Source organism: Gymnoscopelus microlampas (assembly GCF_963454915.1).
Source record: "Gymnoscopelus microlampas genome assembly, chromosome: 17".
In the NCBI taxonomy this organism is placed as follows: Eukaryota; Metazoa; Chordata; class Actinopteri; order Myctophiformes; family Myctophidae; genus Gymnoscopelus; species Gymnoscopelus microlampas.
The window spans coordinates 13823498-13838907 of record NC_139954.1 but is presented as its reverse complement, the minus strand read 5'-3'; the positions used below and the strand labels follow the sequence as shown (position 1 = coordinate 13838907).

The window sequence follows — 15410 nt, the reverse complement described above, 5'->3', positions numbered from 1 at the left end:
TGATTTAATGAATAATTGAAACCGAACTATCTGCGTTTAGCAGGCAAACTACAGCTGCTGTGTGCACTTTGTGAAAGTGAGATAAGATGAGCTTTATAAGTCCCCCCGAGGGGCAAATTTGTCTTGAGCACGCGAGCAGTCCCGTCACATCGACACATCACATTAAACCGCCACTTTATACTGAACTCTGGGACTGGGACTGACCCCAGCCCAGCTTGGCCCTCAACCCTTTTTATCAAATAGACAGCCAGGATACACAGGGTGACAAGATGAAGACAGACGGACCCAGGGATAAACCCAGTGACAATGTCTCTTTAGCCTGATTTATACTTGGTTGTCATGTCACACACTGAAAATTGGCAATCTACAAGCCCCCAACCTGTAGTAGCGCAGCGCTTTGTGAGCTTGTATATTGGCTATTTTCAGTGCGTGAGCGTGACACCAGTGGGCACAGAAATGAATCTATGAATCACCCTTTAGCCACTCCACATCAAAGAGCTGGACTTATGGCAAAGCCTCTGTGAAATATAGAGACCTGTCCTGGGTGAATAGTGATAACAGCTCTCCATGCTGACAGCCTAATGGAGGAACAGGATGCCAGTGGACAAGAGAGACAGCGCCATGTTGTACAATGAATGAACACTGCATGCAGTAGGTGCGGCAACACAAAGCATTGAGACGAGTAGATTGCAGAGGCAATGAGACTCGTGGCTACAATCATTTTAAATTGCAACTGTAATTTTCTACTCACATGGGCACTGGAGTGTTAGCTACAATATGATGATGGGAGAGGGCATGGCAAAGCGAGGCACGGCACAATAACAATAATTGCTTGAGGGGATCGGTGGTGGGGAGGGGGGGCTAAAGCAGAGGGAATGCTATACAACATAAAAGTGGTGAGCCACATGATGAAACCATCATGACTCATACTGTAGTGTGGTTTATTTGTACAATGTTGTCACACTGTTGACAAAACCAACAGAGAATGGAGGATCAAAATATCTGCGCACAGGAGCAACATTAGAAATCATGATGAAAAGTCTCCTGTTAGCCATGCATTTCAATGCCACAGGACATGAGGTGTGTAGGCTCAGAGAGGTCAGGTCATTGAAGTGATGAATCCCTTCAAAAGAGGAGGGGACCGTTTACTCTTAAGCCAAGTCCACATCAATGATTTGTGACGCAATTAGTTGCAACTTGCAACCACTTCCAACGGAATCCTAAAAATGTGGTTTGCAACGATGTAAAACTGGACTAGACTGAAATGTGCGAGGAGATTGTGTAACTTGCACCACAGTTGTAAAGAAGATGGCTGGCTTAAAAAAGGGGGACACAACATGGGACACAATTGGCTCTGAGAATCTGCTCCAATTTCAGAGCGCTTTGGTGTTGACGTCATAGAGTGCTCTGATATCAGTTCATTTATGAATAGTCAGAGGAGATGCTCATTAACTAACGTTGCCATTTTCGTCTTTTAAAATTCATTCAATTCATTCCATGTCATGATTATACCTTTTGTTACTGTAGACAAATGTTGAATGTTGTCTAGAGTACCAAACAAACTGCAACCATCGCATTTTGCAATGCCTCCTCCATTGTTCAGATTCTCGGAACGACACAGCTTTTCAGTCGGAGTGGTCAGTGTGCTCACTGAGTGCTCTGGGAGCACAGCACTCTGAATTGTCGACGACCGGAGAGCACTCCAGCGCTCTCCAAGGGTATTTCCGAAAGCACCCATGTACTCGTAGGCTCGCTTCACATCAGCATTTGTTTGGTTGTTATAATGTACGTACGTGCAGATGCAAAGCAGACTGCACTTCCTCTGATTGCCTTGTTGGCTATAGGTGCTCAGCTACAGTCAACAGTATGCAGAACAAAACAGATGAGTGGTTTTGCAATGCGAGACTTATAGCTCGGGTTCAAATGTTTTATTGTACCACTTCAGGCTACTTTTTTCCCCCCATGCAGACATGTCAGCAATCAGGTGTTCCTCAGGGTACAGGCCTCATTATGCACTGCTACAATGAGAGAGTGGGTGTATTGTGAAACTGGGGTGATATATTGTGTGCAGGGATTGCTTGTGGCAATTTGAGGGTCCTTGGAAAAGTTTGGGAACTCCTGGTTTAATGCATAATGGCCAATGATGAGGTGGAAGTAAGTGAACCGTAGAATACACAATAAGCTACAACAGGAGACTGCACAAAGCACTACAGTGATGTGCACAGAACATTTTTCTGAACCACAAAACATGGTATGAAAATCAATGAGTGAGATCTGTTTTGAATCCTATGGTGGATATGACCTCAACTTTCTGTCTTTTTCAGATTAAACATATTTCTTTTTAGAGGCATGTCAGTGGTAGCCCTATAGAATCCTAGTAGAACTTCATAAGTGACTGACAAAATGGGTTAGAGAAGGGGAAGTGGGTTAATGTGCTCTGAATGAGCTGACATAATTACGGGCAAGGAACAGTTGCACATCTAATGCATTCTGACTGTACTTGAACTGGTCAGAGGACTATATACAGTAGAATGACGACAATGTGGCAGCAGTGGGCATAAATGACAGAAGAGGACTGAGTATAGATGACAGCCAGGTCTCTCTCTCACTCTCACACACTCACACTCACTATCACACTCACTCACTCACTCACTCACTCACTCACTCACTCACTCACTCACACAGTCAAATAGTCAAAGTCAAATACACACTACTCCAGGATGTGTAACTATTCTAAATGTGTGTGAATGAGTAAATGTAACACACATTGTAAAGCACTTTGGATGAAGATGCTATACTGTATCTCTGTCTGTCTGTCTGTCTCTCGCTCAGATGTGGGAGATGTTAAGATAATTCACATCCAGTAAAGACAGCTTTTCCTTGAGGTAGTGGGGACCCAGATTTTGCATAGGGCCCCCTGAAAAAGTCAGCTTACACCCTCCCTTTCTTGTTTCTCCCATGCACCCACACTCTAATCAATTGTTGGAAGGTGACCAAAACTCAATCAGCTATACTGTATAAGGGCTGCAGCCAGGATGAAGGGATATCTATTGGGATTGTTGGTGTCCCAAAGCGTCTTGGTGCTAATATAATCTCCTCTCTGTCAATAGATCATTGCCTCTGTGGCAATTGACTGCAAAAACTTAGACTCTTGCAGAGTAATTGCATTATGCAAATTTGAAGTCTCACACTCTGCATAGTACTGTAGGCTGTGTGTGCGCGCGCTTGTGTGAGAGAGACAGATTGTGTGAGAGAGACAGATTGTGTGAGAGAGACAGATTGTGTGAGAGAGACAGATTGTGTGAGAGAGAAAGATTGTGTGAGAGAGACAGAGCGAGGGAGGGCAGGTGAATGGAGGTATATAAATATCTGTGTTTGTGTATGTACAGTATGTGCCTCTGCTTGTTTGGCTGGATATTTGTCTATGTGTGCATGCTCGTTGTGTGCTGTCATTGAAGCAGGGACTGTACGGATTCCTGCCACTGACTGACTGATGTGTAATGTGTGCAAAGATATACTGTATTAATCTTGTTGGGGAGTCGTTATGATAATGCAAGACAAGTGCGTGTGTGTGTGCATTCGTGCGTGTCCTGGCTCGCTGTCAGAAACAGGCAGTGGTGTGAAGTAACTAAGTACATTTACTGTACTGTAGTACTGTACTTTGGTACAATTTTGAGGTATTTTGACTTTACTGGAGTAGTTCCAATTTTCAGTACTTTTACTTCTACTCCACTTCATCTCAGAGGCAAATGTTGTACTTTTACTCCTCTACAATTATTTGAAGATTTTAGTTACTAATTACTTTGTAGATTTTGATTATTATTACAAAACGTACATTAACTACTTCAGCCCTATACATTTCGGCCATTTGAAAATAGCCGATCTACAAGCTCATAACGAGCTTATAGATCTGCTATTTTTTTTTTACACATTTTACCCATTTTGAAAACGTGTGAAATGGGTTCTGCTTAATGAGTACTTTCTACTTTTGGTACTTTTAAGTACATTTTGATACCTGCTATCTTTTCCTGCAGTACTTACTCCACAGTCTCCTCCCAGCTGCACCACCGCCTCTGGTCCAACTCCTCCATGTCCAGACGGAACTTGGCCAGGCAGAACTCCTCGATGGCGTACTCATAATGGGGGCCACACCCCAGCACCGACACACACTGGCACATCATTGCTATATAGGGGAAGAGAGAGAGAGAGAGAGTAGTGGATGGAGGCATGTATTAAAGATGGGGTGCTGTGATTTTCAGTGATTTTTCCCCCCCATCCTAAAACATAATCATCAGGTATTATGGTTATACTAGGAGGAAGATTTCTTCCAAAAAAAGTGTACAGAAAGTGTTAAAATTATGTTTTTATGTGGACACGCCTCCAGTTCATTAAGTATACCTGGTTCTCACCTTAGCACCTCCTCCACCACCTTAGCACCACCCACCTGTCCTAGTCCCTCCTCCTCATGCCCACACCTGTTGTGTTATGATAATCAGGGGGAGGGTATAATTTTACAGTGTCATTAAAGTGCTGTGTTTCTATTGGCACGTTTGACCCTCAAGGTTTCAGCCTCCAGGAAGAAACTCAAAATAGTCAGAGAAGACATCAAACACCATAAAAACACCACCAGGGGGCTTAATGAAGTTCTATCAACCTCATAGACATGAAAAACAGAAAAAGTGCAAAACCATGGCACTGCACCTCTTTAAAATAACCGAAAATAGCCTTTCTACAAGCTCTCAATGCGTCACAGACGCATTGAGAGCTTGTAGATCGGCTATTTTTGCTGCGCAACATGCTTCCGTAGAAGACATGCTGGCTTCCATGGAATCCAAATGACTGAAATCAGTCTTGGCAACTGAGAATCCATGTGGAGGGGATAAAGAGAAGGGAGGGTAGGAAGGATGGGAATAGGAATAGGGAAGATGGAGGAGGGAGAGAAAAAAGGATAGGCAAAGAGACGGGCGATGAGAAGTCAGATAATAAAGAGAGACAGAACAAAATGGGAGGCGGCTCAGGAGAAATGGGGGGGAGAGATGGGAATAGGGAAATAATAGGCAGAAAGAGTGGAAGAATAGGCAGGGTGGGGAGAGAGTGCAGTTAGGTGAGAATGTTACCTGAAGCCCATCTACTTCTGTTGATGGCAACCAGCCGATTTAAAGAAATGGTGTGTCACTGCCATCTGAGATCTTTATGCTTTGTATAGGCAATATCTGACTGAATAGCGGTTAGGTTTAGACGTAACAGACCTCAACGCCTGATCTTTTAAAAGGAACGCTCAGAAACATGAGGGGAAAAAACACAGCAGCAGACATGTTGCAATGAACTAGCTGTCTTTGGAGTCACTCACTAAGAATTTCATATCAATCAACAGCAACTTGTATATTTTCAGTACCTGAGACACTTGCACATAATGTGTGCGTGTGTGTGTGCGTGCGTGCTTGCGCATGCGTATAACACACACGCACGCACGCACGCATGCGCAAGCACGCACGCACACACACACTCAAACAGTCAGCTGTCTTCTCACCGCGTGCTAATGGTGAAAAGAGTTTACAGAAGCTTGGAGACGTACAGTACAGAGTGCCTGCTTCTCTACTGTGGCAAGGTTCGGAAGAATTGAAAAGGTTTCTTTAATTACCTCTGACAGAATGGGTTTATTGTAAGTGAGGAGAAACATGAGTAGACTTTTACATTGGGCTGTCTAATACGCCTCCGTCTCTCTCTCCACATAATTTCCAGCTCTTTTACCTCTTTCTCCATATATGTGCACATTAAAAAGAAGATAAAGAGGACGATGTCAGGATGACCAAAGTAGGATGGCGGGATGGGAAACATAAACATGTAAAGCTGTTTACATTGCCACAAAGTTTGTGAGGAGAGAGGATGAAGTTTATCTACACATGTTGACAGGGCCGAAAGATGAATGTGAGAGAGAGTGAGTGTGAGAGAGAGAGAGAGAGAGAGTGAGTGTCGGAATGTCTCCTTTTCTCCTGCTCCAACTCCGGTACAACATGTAATGTAGCCTATTGAGAAGGAGAGAGGGCCAGGTGATTAGCCCACAGGATTTATTGTCTGTCTTATTAAAAAGCCAATGCTTGTGGCCCTTACGGTAGTAAAAGGAATAGCCTAGGAATGTAACAACATTGTCATGGACAGCCTCTACAATAGGTATTATTTTTCTATATTTTTTTGTCTGCCCAGCACAGCGGCGGAGGAAGCTACTGTATGAGCTTCTTCGCGGCAATCGTGTGTGCGGAGTCATTGCACAGATGTGTGTGACTCACTGTAGGCATACATAAAATAGGAGGGAGAACGTGCATGCATATGTTGAGTTGAGTTGAGAGAGAGACTTATACTGCAAAGAGACGTCTATTTCTGTCTCTGACTGTCCACTCTGGGTGGTGGAAAGACAACTCACCGAGTGGCTTCTCCTGTCAGCAATGTTTTCCCCCAAATCATCATGTCGGATAAATATCCTATCGTAGAATTGTTATTGGGATGTTATCATATTGTAGTGTTAAGTGCCCTGACCTGGGATTGAACCTGGACCTCCAGCTCACCAGTCTGGCACGAAATGGGCAACGCCCAAAGAGGGTCTTTTGTGGGGTCGCTACTCTATTGTGAGTTACATCCCTGAAGCCTAATAATTAATTAGGGTTTAATACTCGGATGGCGACAGTGTCACTGTTCATGGTGCTTAAGGGCGCATATCAGATGGTAGTCTATTGTCAGGGATGGACGCTGTGATTATAGGGTGCATGTTTGTGTCAAAGGAGCGCATTGTGCTGAAACAGGCCTCCAAATGGCAAAGGCTGCCAGACATGTTTAATTATGCTAAAACCAAGATGCAGCAAAATATAACACAGCTTCTTTTCTCTTTTTTGAGTGCTGTGTTGTGAGAAGAGCGGCAGGGATACTCTCTGAGACGTAGAACGACCTTGTGAGCATAGAGCAGGATTCTCCCCATTCAACTCTGTGCTGTAATTAACATTACTGCTGACGGTTTTACAAAGTGTATTTTCTTTAATTTAACTACGCTATGAAAATCAACTTGCCGAGGTAATCCAACAGGAATCAAACACTGACTATATTATTTATGTGAGTTCAGCCATATTTAAATGTAATGTGAAATAAAAAAAGAAAAACATGATCAGAAAACGTGTCTATATGGATGAAGCATTCTGATGTGTCATGTTCAATTCATTCATTGCAAAGTAGTTACATATTGTAATCAGCAATATAATTCAGCGCACCTGTCTTTTGTGAGCCTGTGATCAAGCTGAAAGCTGAATAAGCAGATATGGATATTAAAGCAAATTCAGAGCAGTCAGGACCAGGGCGATACATTGTGAAGTCTTGGTTTTGTAATCTTGCTGCGGAATTTGGTGCTAATTAAATATCTGAGCTTCAGCCTTGTGACATACTGTTGGCAGGCGGCAGTGGCTCAGGAGGTAGAGCGGCCGCTTGGGAAGCGGAAGGTTCCCAGAGTTAAGTGTCAAGGCCACGGTTACATGGACACTTGTATTCGGAATGAATACACTTCTATTCGGAATGGATGAATGGATGAATTCATTCCGAATAGATTTGCTCATGTAAACACCCCAATTGGAATAGAATATTCCATTCCAGTCTGACCCGAATGCATTTTCATTCGGAATAGGAGGGGTGGTATAGACCGTTTGAATCGGGTTAAATCAATCGGAATTGACCATGTAAACACTTTATTCCAAACGCTCCTGTCTGTTTGGAATACATGCATTCCTTTGCGCATGTCCGTGCTTAGTAGGGCTGTCAGAATTGTCCAAAAATGACCTATCAAATCTCTAATTCGGCCACGGTTGGTGCTGAGAAGCGCTCGCTCCTGCGGGATAAAATTAATGATTCTAATAGCGTCATGTAATAAGCCTGTAATGGTTAAGCCCAGACTTGTCCAGGAGAACGGACGCTCCGAGGATTGCTGGCCTAGGCTACACTTATATGGATCTTTTTCTAAACAGATATTTTAGTCCTCAGTTTTTAAAAAGAATCCCTGGCCACATGGCAAAGATTTTTTTTTGTAATCCCTGTCCACACGTAAACGCAGAAACGCATTGATCAGCATGCAAGTTTCAATTTTAAATCAGATTTAATTTTATTATTTGTATTTATTTTATATATGAGGGGCCAAACACATATACATTTTTAATCGCATGTTAAGGCCCAATACTGCAATAGCTGCATTATTTTAATAGCATACATTGAACAAAAATAAATGAAAACAACATTATAAGGGCTCATCAATTCATTACATGGGCAGCCGGAACGGTCGCCCCAAAACACCCCGCCCCACGCACCTTTTGAGCGGGCCATCCACTGCTGCTCCATGGTGGCTGGATTTTGACCCGGGGCGATTGTGTTTTAGGGCGACAGACCCGTTATATTATACCTCTATGGACAGAACCGTGTGCGCACCGCGCGCTACTCGGCGCAGAAAGAGGATTTTCGTCACAGTGAATGAGTTACAGCATGTTTCAAAGCTTTTTCATAATAATACAATAAAACGTGACACTCGGCATAATGAGTAGCTTATACTTTCTACTTAAGTGTATATTTTGATGCCAATACTTTTGTATTTTTGCCATAAATGAGCGTGCCTGCCTTGTTTCATAGACTGTAGTGTCGCGCGCTCTCTCTCTCTCTCTCTCTTTCTCTCTCTCTCTCTTTCTCTCTCTCTCTCTCTCTCTCTCTCTCCATTTATTATTATAATGACCATGTGCGAATGCGCGATGACATCATCGTACGGTACCTACATGAGAAATGTGACAAATACTATAGGCTAGCCTACGTTTTACCGTGTCTGGTACCAATACAAAAAAAGAAACTGGTCTGAACTTGTAGATCTGCTACTTTTGCATTAAAACGGCGATGACAAAGGAACACAGGCTTGCACCGCATACAACGCTGCCTGGTGCGTTGCTTCCGGGCCTGCCTACGACCGATAGACCTCCGCCGCGGAGGCACAAGGGGGCTATTGCCTCCTCCCATGCCCACCAGGGGAAGCTCTGCTCCGGGTAGTGGCCCCTGGTCCATGCCCGGGCGTAGGCGGGAACCACTTTGCGCATGTCAAAAGTTATATTCTGAATGAATGCTTTGGTCATGTAAACGAGGAATACTTTTATTCAGGTCCCATGTAAACAGGTGAGTGGATCAGATTCCTCTATTCAGAATGAGTTCATTCGGAATGAATTCATTCTGAATGAATACATGAGTGTCCATGTAACCGTGGCCAAAGAAGTGTCCATGAGCAAGACACCTGAAGCCCCTAATTGCTCCCGATGAGCAGCTTGGTGCCTTGCATGGTTTCCTCCGCCTGTCGGTGTGTGAATGGGTGAATGTAATGCACAGTGTAAAGCACCTTGGATATAGGCGCTATGTTATATAAATGCACCGTTTACCATTTACCAAGTATGCAGTGTGTTTGTTAAGCCAATAAGACCGGGAAAGCATCTGTGTCATAGATTTCTTTGGTTATTCAGAAAATAGCAAATATACAAGCTCATAGCGTGGCACATGAGCTTGTAGATCTGCAACAACAAAAAAATCGTGAAAATGTGAGCAAATCTTTGAATATACATTTTGAACTAAATTCTTTGCTTCTGGGGGTCCCTGGAACAAAATATTTTGAGATGGGGGGGGTCCACGGACAAATACATGTTGAGCACCACTGATATATAGCAAAACTGTTGGGATTCAGAAGACATTTGTAGAATCCCCAGAAGCAAAGATTTGAGTTAAAAATGTAGGCCTACTGTATATATTTGAAGATCTGCAAAAAAAAAATCATTTTTTTTTTTATAGCAGATCTACAAGCTCGTAGTGCGGCACTCTGTGCCGTGCTATAGACCAATTATTTGTTTACTAACGTTGAGACTGGACGCACAGGTGATTGTTTCACGCAATCAATTCCCAAACTGTTGTTTCGGGGTGCGCTGGTTTCAGCACACCCCAACCCCCTCTTGTGTGTTGGCTAGTGAGGCGCGTCCTAGCGATACCTGATAGAATGGGTTTCATTGCACGCATACTGGTTGCACGCATTCTGGTTCTTATCAGTGTGACGTCGTCTGTTAAGGGGTCTATGAGCTTGTAGATCCGCCCCGGATCTGTTCCCGGATTGAATGGGTTAATGCCAGTAGTCAAGGCCATAGGAGACAAAAGCATGGATGATTTGTTCCAACCGCTGGAAGGATAAGAGGGAGCCCATTTGACTTAACAGTAATGGGTGCAAATAGCAGTGAGAGAGAGACCTTTCCCCTCCATGTTCTACATAAGTGTGTGTTCTTTTGTGGCAGAGTAAAGGTGAGAGACAGAGAGGGAAATAAGATGTGAGATGGATGCCATATTTCTGATTAAGTGCTTGTAAATAATATGGAACGTGGCTTATGACAACCTTTGACCAGTCACGTGATGCTTCTTCTCTGCTCTCTGTGCGAAGTCTCCCAGAGTGCACTGGCCTCTGTGTAGGAGCTCAACCTGCCTGAAGCCTGTGCGTGCGCGCGCGCGTGCGTGTGTGCGTGCGTGTGTGTGTGTGTGCCCACATGTAGTGCAAAGCTAAGCTGACTCCTCCACTATCTCATCTCTTCTCAAATTCACCTTCCTGTGTCACAATGCCCTTTCGACTGCCTCAAAGCCTGTATTACAGTACATATTCAAAAGCAGCACACACACACACACACACACACACACACACACACACACACACACACACACACACACACACACACACACACACACACACACACACACACACACACACACACACACGCACACACGCACACGCGCGTCGACTCCCAGAGTCAAGTTTGACCCAATCATTGATCTGCTGTGTTACATCATACATCAAGCTGTAACTCGTGGCCTTTTCATGTTTTCTGGGGCTTTTCCAACAAACGATTGGAGAACGATACAATACTGCACACTGCACATAAAAAGACATTGACCTTGAAAACGGTGCTGCGTGTTGGATTGGGTGAAATGGTCCAATGGTAACAGCTTACTTACTTAATCACTTAAGCCCTGTATTTTATACTTTACTGCATAATGAAAATAGCTGATCTAGTAGATTGGCTATTTTCCACTATTTAGAAAATCTTCCCTTACAATGACATGACCAAAATAGAGATGCCAGGTAATGAGTATGACACAGGTAGTGAGTATGACACAGGTAATGAGTATGAGTATGACACAAATTGAAAACAAATGAATAATAATAGACCTAAATAAAAGACTTAGATGAAACATTCAAAGCGTATTATGAGTCCTGAGAGGAAGATAAGTAGGCTCACAGTGGAGGAACGAGATTCATCTCACATGACAGTCTGGGAGATGATGGGAGTCTGAATATAGAGTAATTACCCAGGGAATGTGGGAGTCAATTCTGAACTCTTTCAGAGAGAGAGAGTGAGAGAGAGAGAGTGAGAGAGAGGGAGAGAGGGGAAAGTCGGAGGAGGGAGAATAAGTAGAGAGTGAGAGATGGGTGCAAAATGAGAAAGAACAGGGGGATGGGTAAAAGAGAGAAGAGAGGCAGCAGTAATTCAGATAACAGGAGGGAGGGGGTAGAGAAAGAAATGGAAGAGAAGGGGCTCATGAGAATGGGTATAAGGGTATAAGGAGGGTAATGTGTGTGTGTGTGTGTGTGTGTGTGTGTGTGTGTGTGTGTGTGTGTGTGTGTGTGTGTGTGTGTGTGTGTGTGTGTGTGTGTGTGTGTGTGTGTGTGTGTGTGTGTGTGTGTGTGTGTGTGTGTGTGTGTGTGTGTGTGTGTGTGTGTGTGTGTGTGTGTAAGTAAAAGGGCTACAATCTAACTGGATTCAGAAATCTCAAATAGTTGCAAATATACAGATGGGATGGCATATAAAGTTCATACATAAAAATTAAAAGAAAAGAAAGAAAGAAAGAAAGAAAGAAAGTGAAAGGTTCTAACTTGAAAGGCAGCAGATGTGGACTTTTGTTTTCCTGCAACAAATGTCTCAGCAGAACTGATTAATTGTTTCAGTTTTCCTAAATGTCACAAATAAGCACGGCCAATTAAATTATTATTATTTCACCACAGTAATGCATTATATCAAGAATCTTTTTTTCACCGCAAGTTGCAACATACAGTAGCCTACTGTGGTATGTTGACAGCCTCTTTGAAAAGAGCTAGTTTGTGAAGCCACGGGTTGATAGATATTGCCATGAATTACTAATCATTCCATTTAGCATAATCCAAAACTCACAAGAGCAATACTTGGCATGCTCATGAAAAATGTTTAAGGAATTTTACGGTGTGCTTCTTGACAGCGGCCTGTCACAGTGTTGGTGTCATTCTCCATTCTGTGACAATTCTTTTTGATTGATTGAATACTTAATTAGTCAGAAATGTAAACAGCACGGGGTACAGTCAGACATTAAGGCTAAAAGGATAACACAAAAAAGTCCTGCCGACTTGTTCCATTGTGGTCCTCCTGTGTATTCAATTCATCAACATAGCATAACAAATGTACACAATAATTACATGTCATCAACAAATACAAAACACTATGTGTATGTACAAAGGAGAAAAAAGATAAACGTTGGCAGTGAATGACGCCTCCTTTTGATGGGAATTTACATTTTCCTCCCCTTGTGGTCTCCTGATAGATGTTTTTTCAGACCAATTTGGAAAGAAACCAGTGATTCACATCTTTTAACCCATTAAGACCTGAAGCCGATTGTACATGTCTCCTAAATCCCAACAGTATTCTGAAAAACGTATGTTTCTATATCAGTGGTGCTCAATCTTTTTCATGTCAAGGACCCCTTCCTCTGCACTAGGAAGCAAAGATAACGAGACCGGGGTCGGTGTGTGAATGTCCAGGGCATAGGACAAAATATGACCGTACAGTAGAGCACCAACTTCACTTATTCATACGTATATCTCTATTTATTATTAAATACTTAAGCCCTATATCACAAATACTGTCGCAAAGAAATGCCGATCTACAAGCTCACGACGAAATGTTCTAAATTTCAATACAGCAATGCATTGATATAAAAAAGAATGTACTTCGTAATTTGTTGTGTTCAATACTTGAGTATTTACTTGAGTATATAGTTTGACTCTATACTATATATACCTATATAGATGACTGTGCAGATGTCTCTTGGGACCTGAACCAGAGAAGGGGGTGAAGTCAATCCCAGGTTGTGGAACAAAGGTTGTGCTCAAGGAGGTGTAGAAGGAAGGTGATTATTTTGAGACTGGGGAGGAGCAGGGATGTGAACTCAAGCAAGGAGCATGAAAAGGTAAGCAGTTATGTACTGTAGGAGACGAGGTAAACCGATCTAGGGTGGGAGAGGAGCTGTGATTTTGATATTGCCTTCTGCCATGGTACAGGGGAAGGCTACATGGAACAGTGATTTTGCCATATGGGTCTATAGCTGAGTGGTTACTGGTTAGTGAGCCCGCCGGGGCAGCCAGAGCAGGCCCTGGTTGTCGCAGGTTCAATACCAGGCCAGGCCAGCAATGTGTCGATGTGTGTCCCTGAGCAAGAGACTCTTAACCCCTAATTGCTCCCTGCGCGCCGGGTCCCCGAACGAATGGCTGCTCACTGCTCCTAGTGATTATACAGTAGGATGGGTAAATGCAGAGGACGAATTTCACGTATGTGGATATATATAATATATATTACCATAACCCATATATATATACATATAAAGTGACCAAAAACACCCCAAGGAGTGGGGACTACATATGAAACGTTGATTTTCTGACCAGAGAACTTTGTCGAACTTTGACAAGGCGTGAAACTTATGCGAGGCGATCTTTTTTTTTCTTCTTCCGCAATTGCGGCATTTTGTTCTATACTGTATGATCTCGCTAAAGTTCATTGTGCTGCAGCCTTTAGAGTAGTGATAGGATATCAGAGTCTCTCCTCTTGATCTTCCGGGCTCCAGTTAGAGCAACCCTTTCTTTTCGCATTGCGGGTTCATTTGCAAAATCCCTGGGCTTAGCGCTGTGGGCCTGTCGTCCCAGACACGTCCACTATATGGACAAACAGATGGGTGCCTCTCATGCTGTAGTTACTGTACAGAGAGACGCCTCACACTGTCGGTTCACAGACAGCATGTAGCATGTGACGCCTTCCAGTCTGAACTCGCAGCCACACAGGCAAACAGGCTACATACAGACGTGTTGTTTATTTAGGGCTCAAGACTAATGAGGCAGCAAGTGAGTTGATGCCCGCTGATGGAGAGAAGAGAGGAGGTCTGCATTAACCCATTACGACCGGGAACGCATCTGTGTGTCATTTTAAGATTTCTTTGGGCTATTCAAAAATTGCAGATATACAAGCTCATATAGTAGCGTGGCTATAAGCTTGTAGATCTGCTTTTTTTATCGTGAAAATGTGTGCATTTGCATTAATATTTTGTTCCAGGGACCTCCAGAAGGAAAGATTTGAGTTAAAGATGTTGTTTAAAACAATAATGTATTCAAAGATTTGCACACATTTTCAAGTTTTTTCAAAAATAGCAGATCTACAAGCTTATATTTCTGCTATTTCTTAATAGCCAAAGAAATAAAATAAAAATGACACAGATGCGTTCCCGGTTTTAATGGGTTAAAGCAGATCTATATTCCCTCGTTCTCAGACTAGTATCACTCTGCATATTTTCTATGCTATCTTTTTAAATTTTGCATTAGTTTCAAAGTTTCAAAATGGTGAATAAATAGAATGATACTAGCCTGCCAGCATGGAGGTATGTCCACCTCAAGTGCAATATTTCATGCCTTTTTTTATATTAGTTTACTGTATGTCCACGGCCCACGGGTACCTTGTCATTGTGTAAATGCAGTTAGTGACATGATATCATTCCTTTACTGGACTTTACAGTGTTTACAGCGGGTAGAAAGAAAGAAAGACAGACAGACAAGAATAAAGACAAATAAGAAAGAAAGACAAAGCGGAAGAAAACGTTTTTTAAACGCTGCATGCCATTCAGCTGTTAAGACTGCCTCTAGGCATGTTTATGAATATAAATAGCCCTCTATTAGAAATAGCTGCTATCATTCAACCCTTGTTTGTATGTTGTGGGAGTGAGAGAGAATTTCTGAATGCTGCCGACTTCAACCGCCATTCCTTGGGGGCAATAAGTTATTATGATGGTAATAATGTGTATGAATTATGGCGATGCTTTGCGAAGGCGCTGGGTGTTTGATAGCCACAGCATTGTGTCGCTATCTCCAATTCACTGCTGCATTATTGCTCCGCCACGAGTCTGTACTTTATTGATCCCGCAGGGGGAAATCAGCGCAGCCAAGAAATATAAGTGTACATAAATATATAACTATGGATGCACAAAGGTTCATGAAATGAAAGACGGATCTGCACAGTGAAATCCTCAGCGTTAAT

General features: G+C 42.9%; 1 protein-coding gene across 1 annotated transcript in view; it reads right to left on the bottom strand.

The window, feature by feature from the left end:
• ramp1 (receptor activity modifying protein 1) overlaps window positions 1-15410 on the bottom strand; it is a 51879-nt gene that overhangs the window by 12021 nt on the left and 24448 nt on the right. Inside the window, exon 2 of the mRNA XM_084084749.1 lies at window positions 4042-4183. Coding sequence (XP_083940875.1) covers window positions 4042-4183 — 142 coding nt within the window. The remainder of the gene's footprint in view (window positions 1-4041; window positions 4184-15410) is intronic.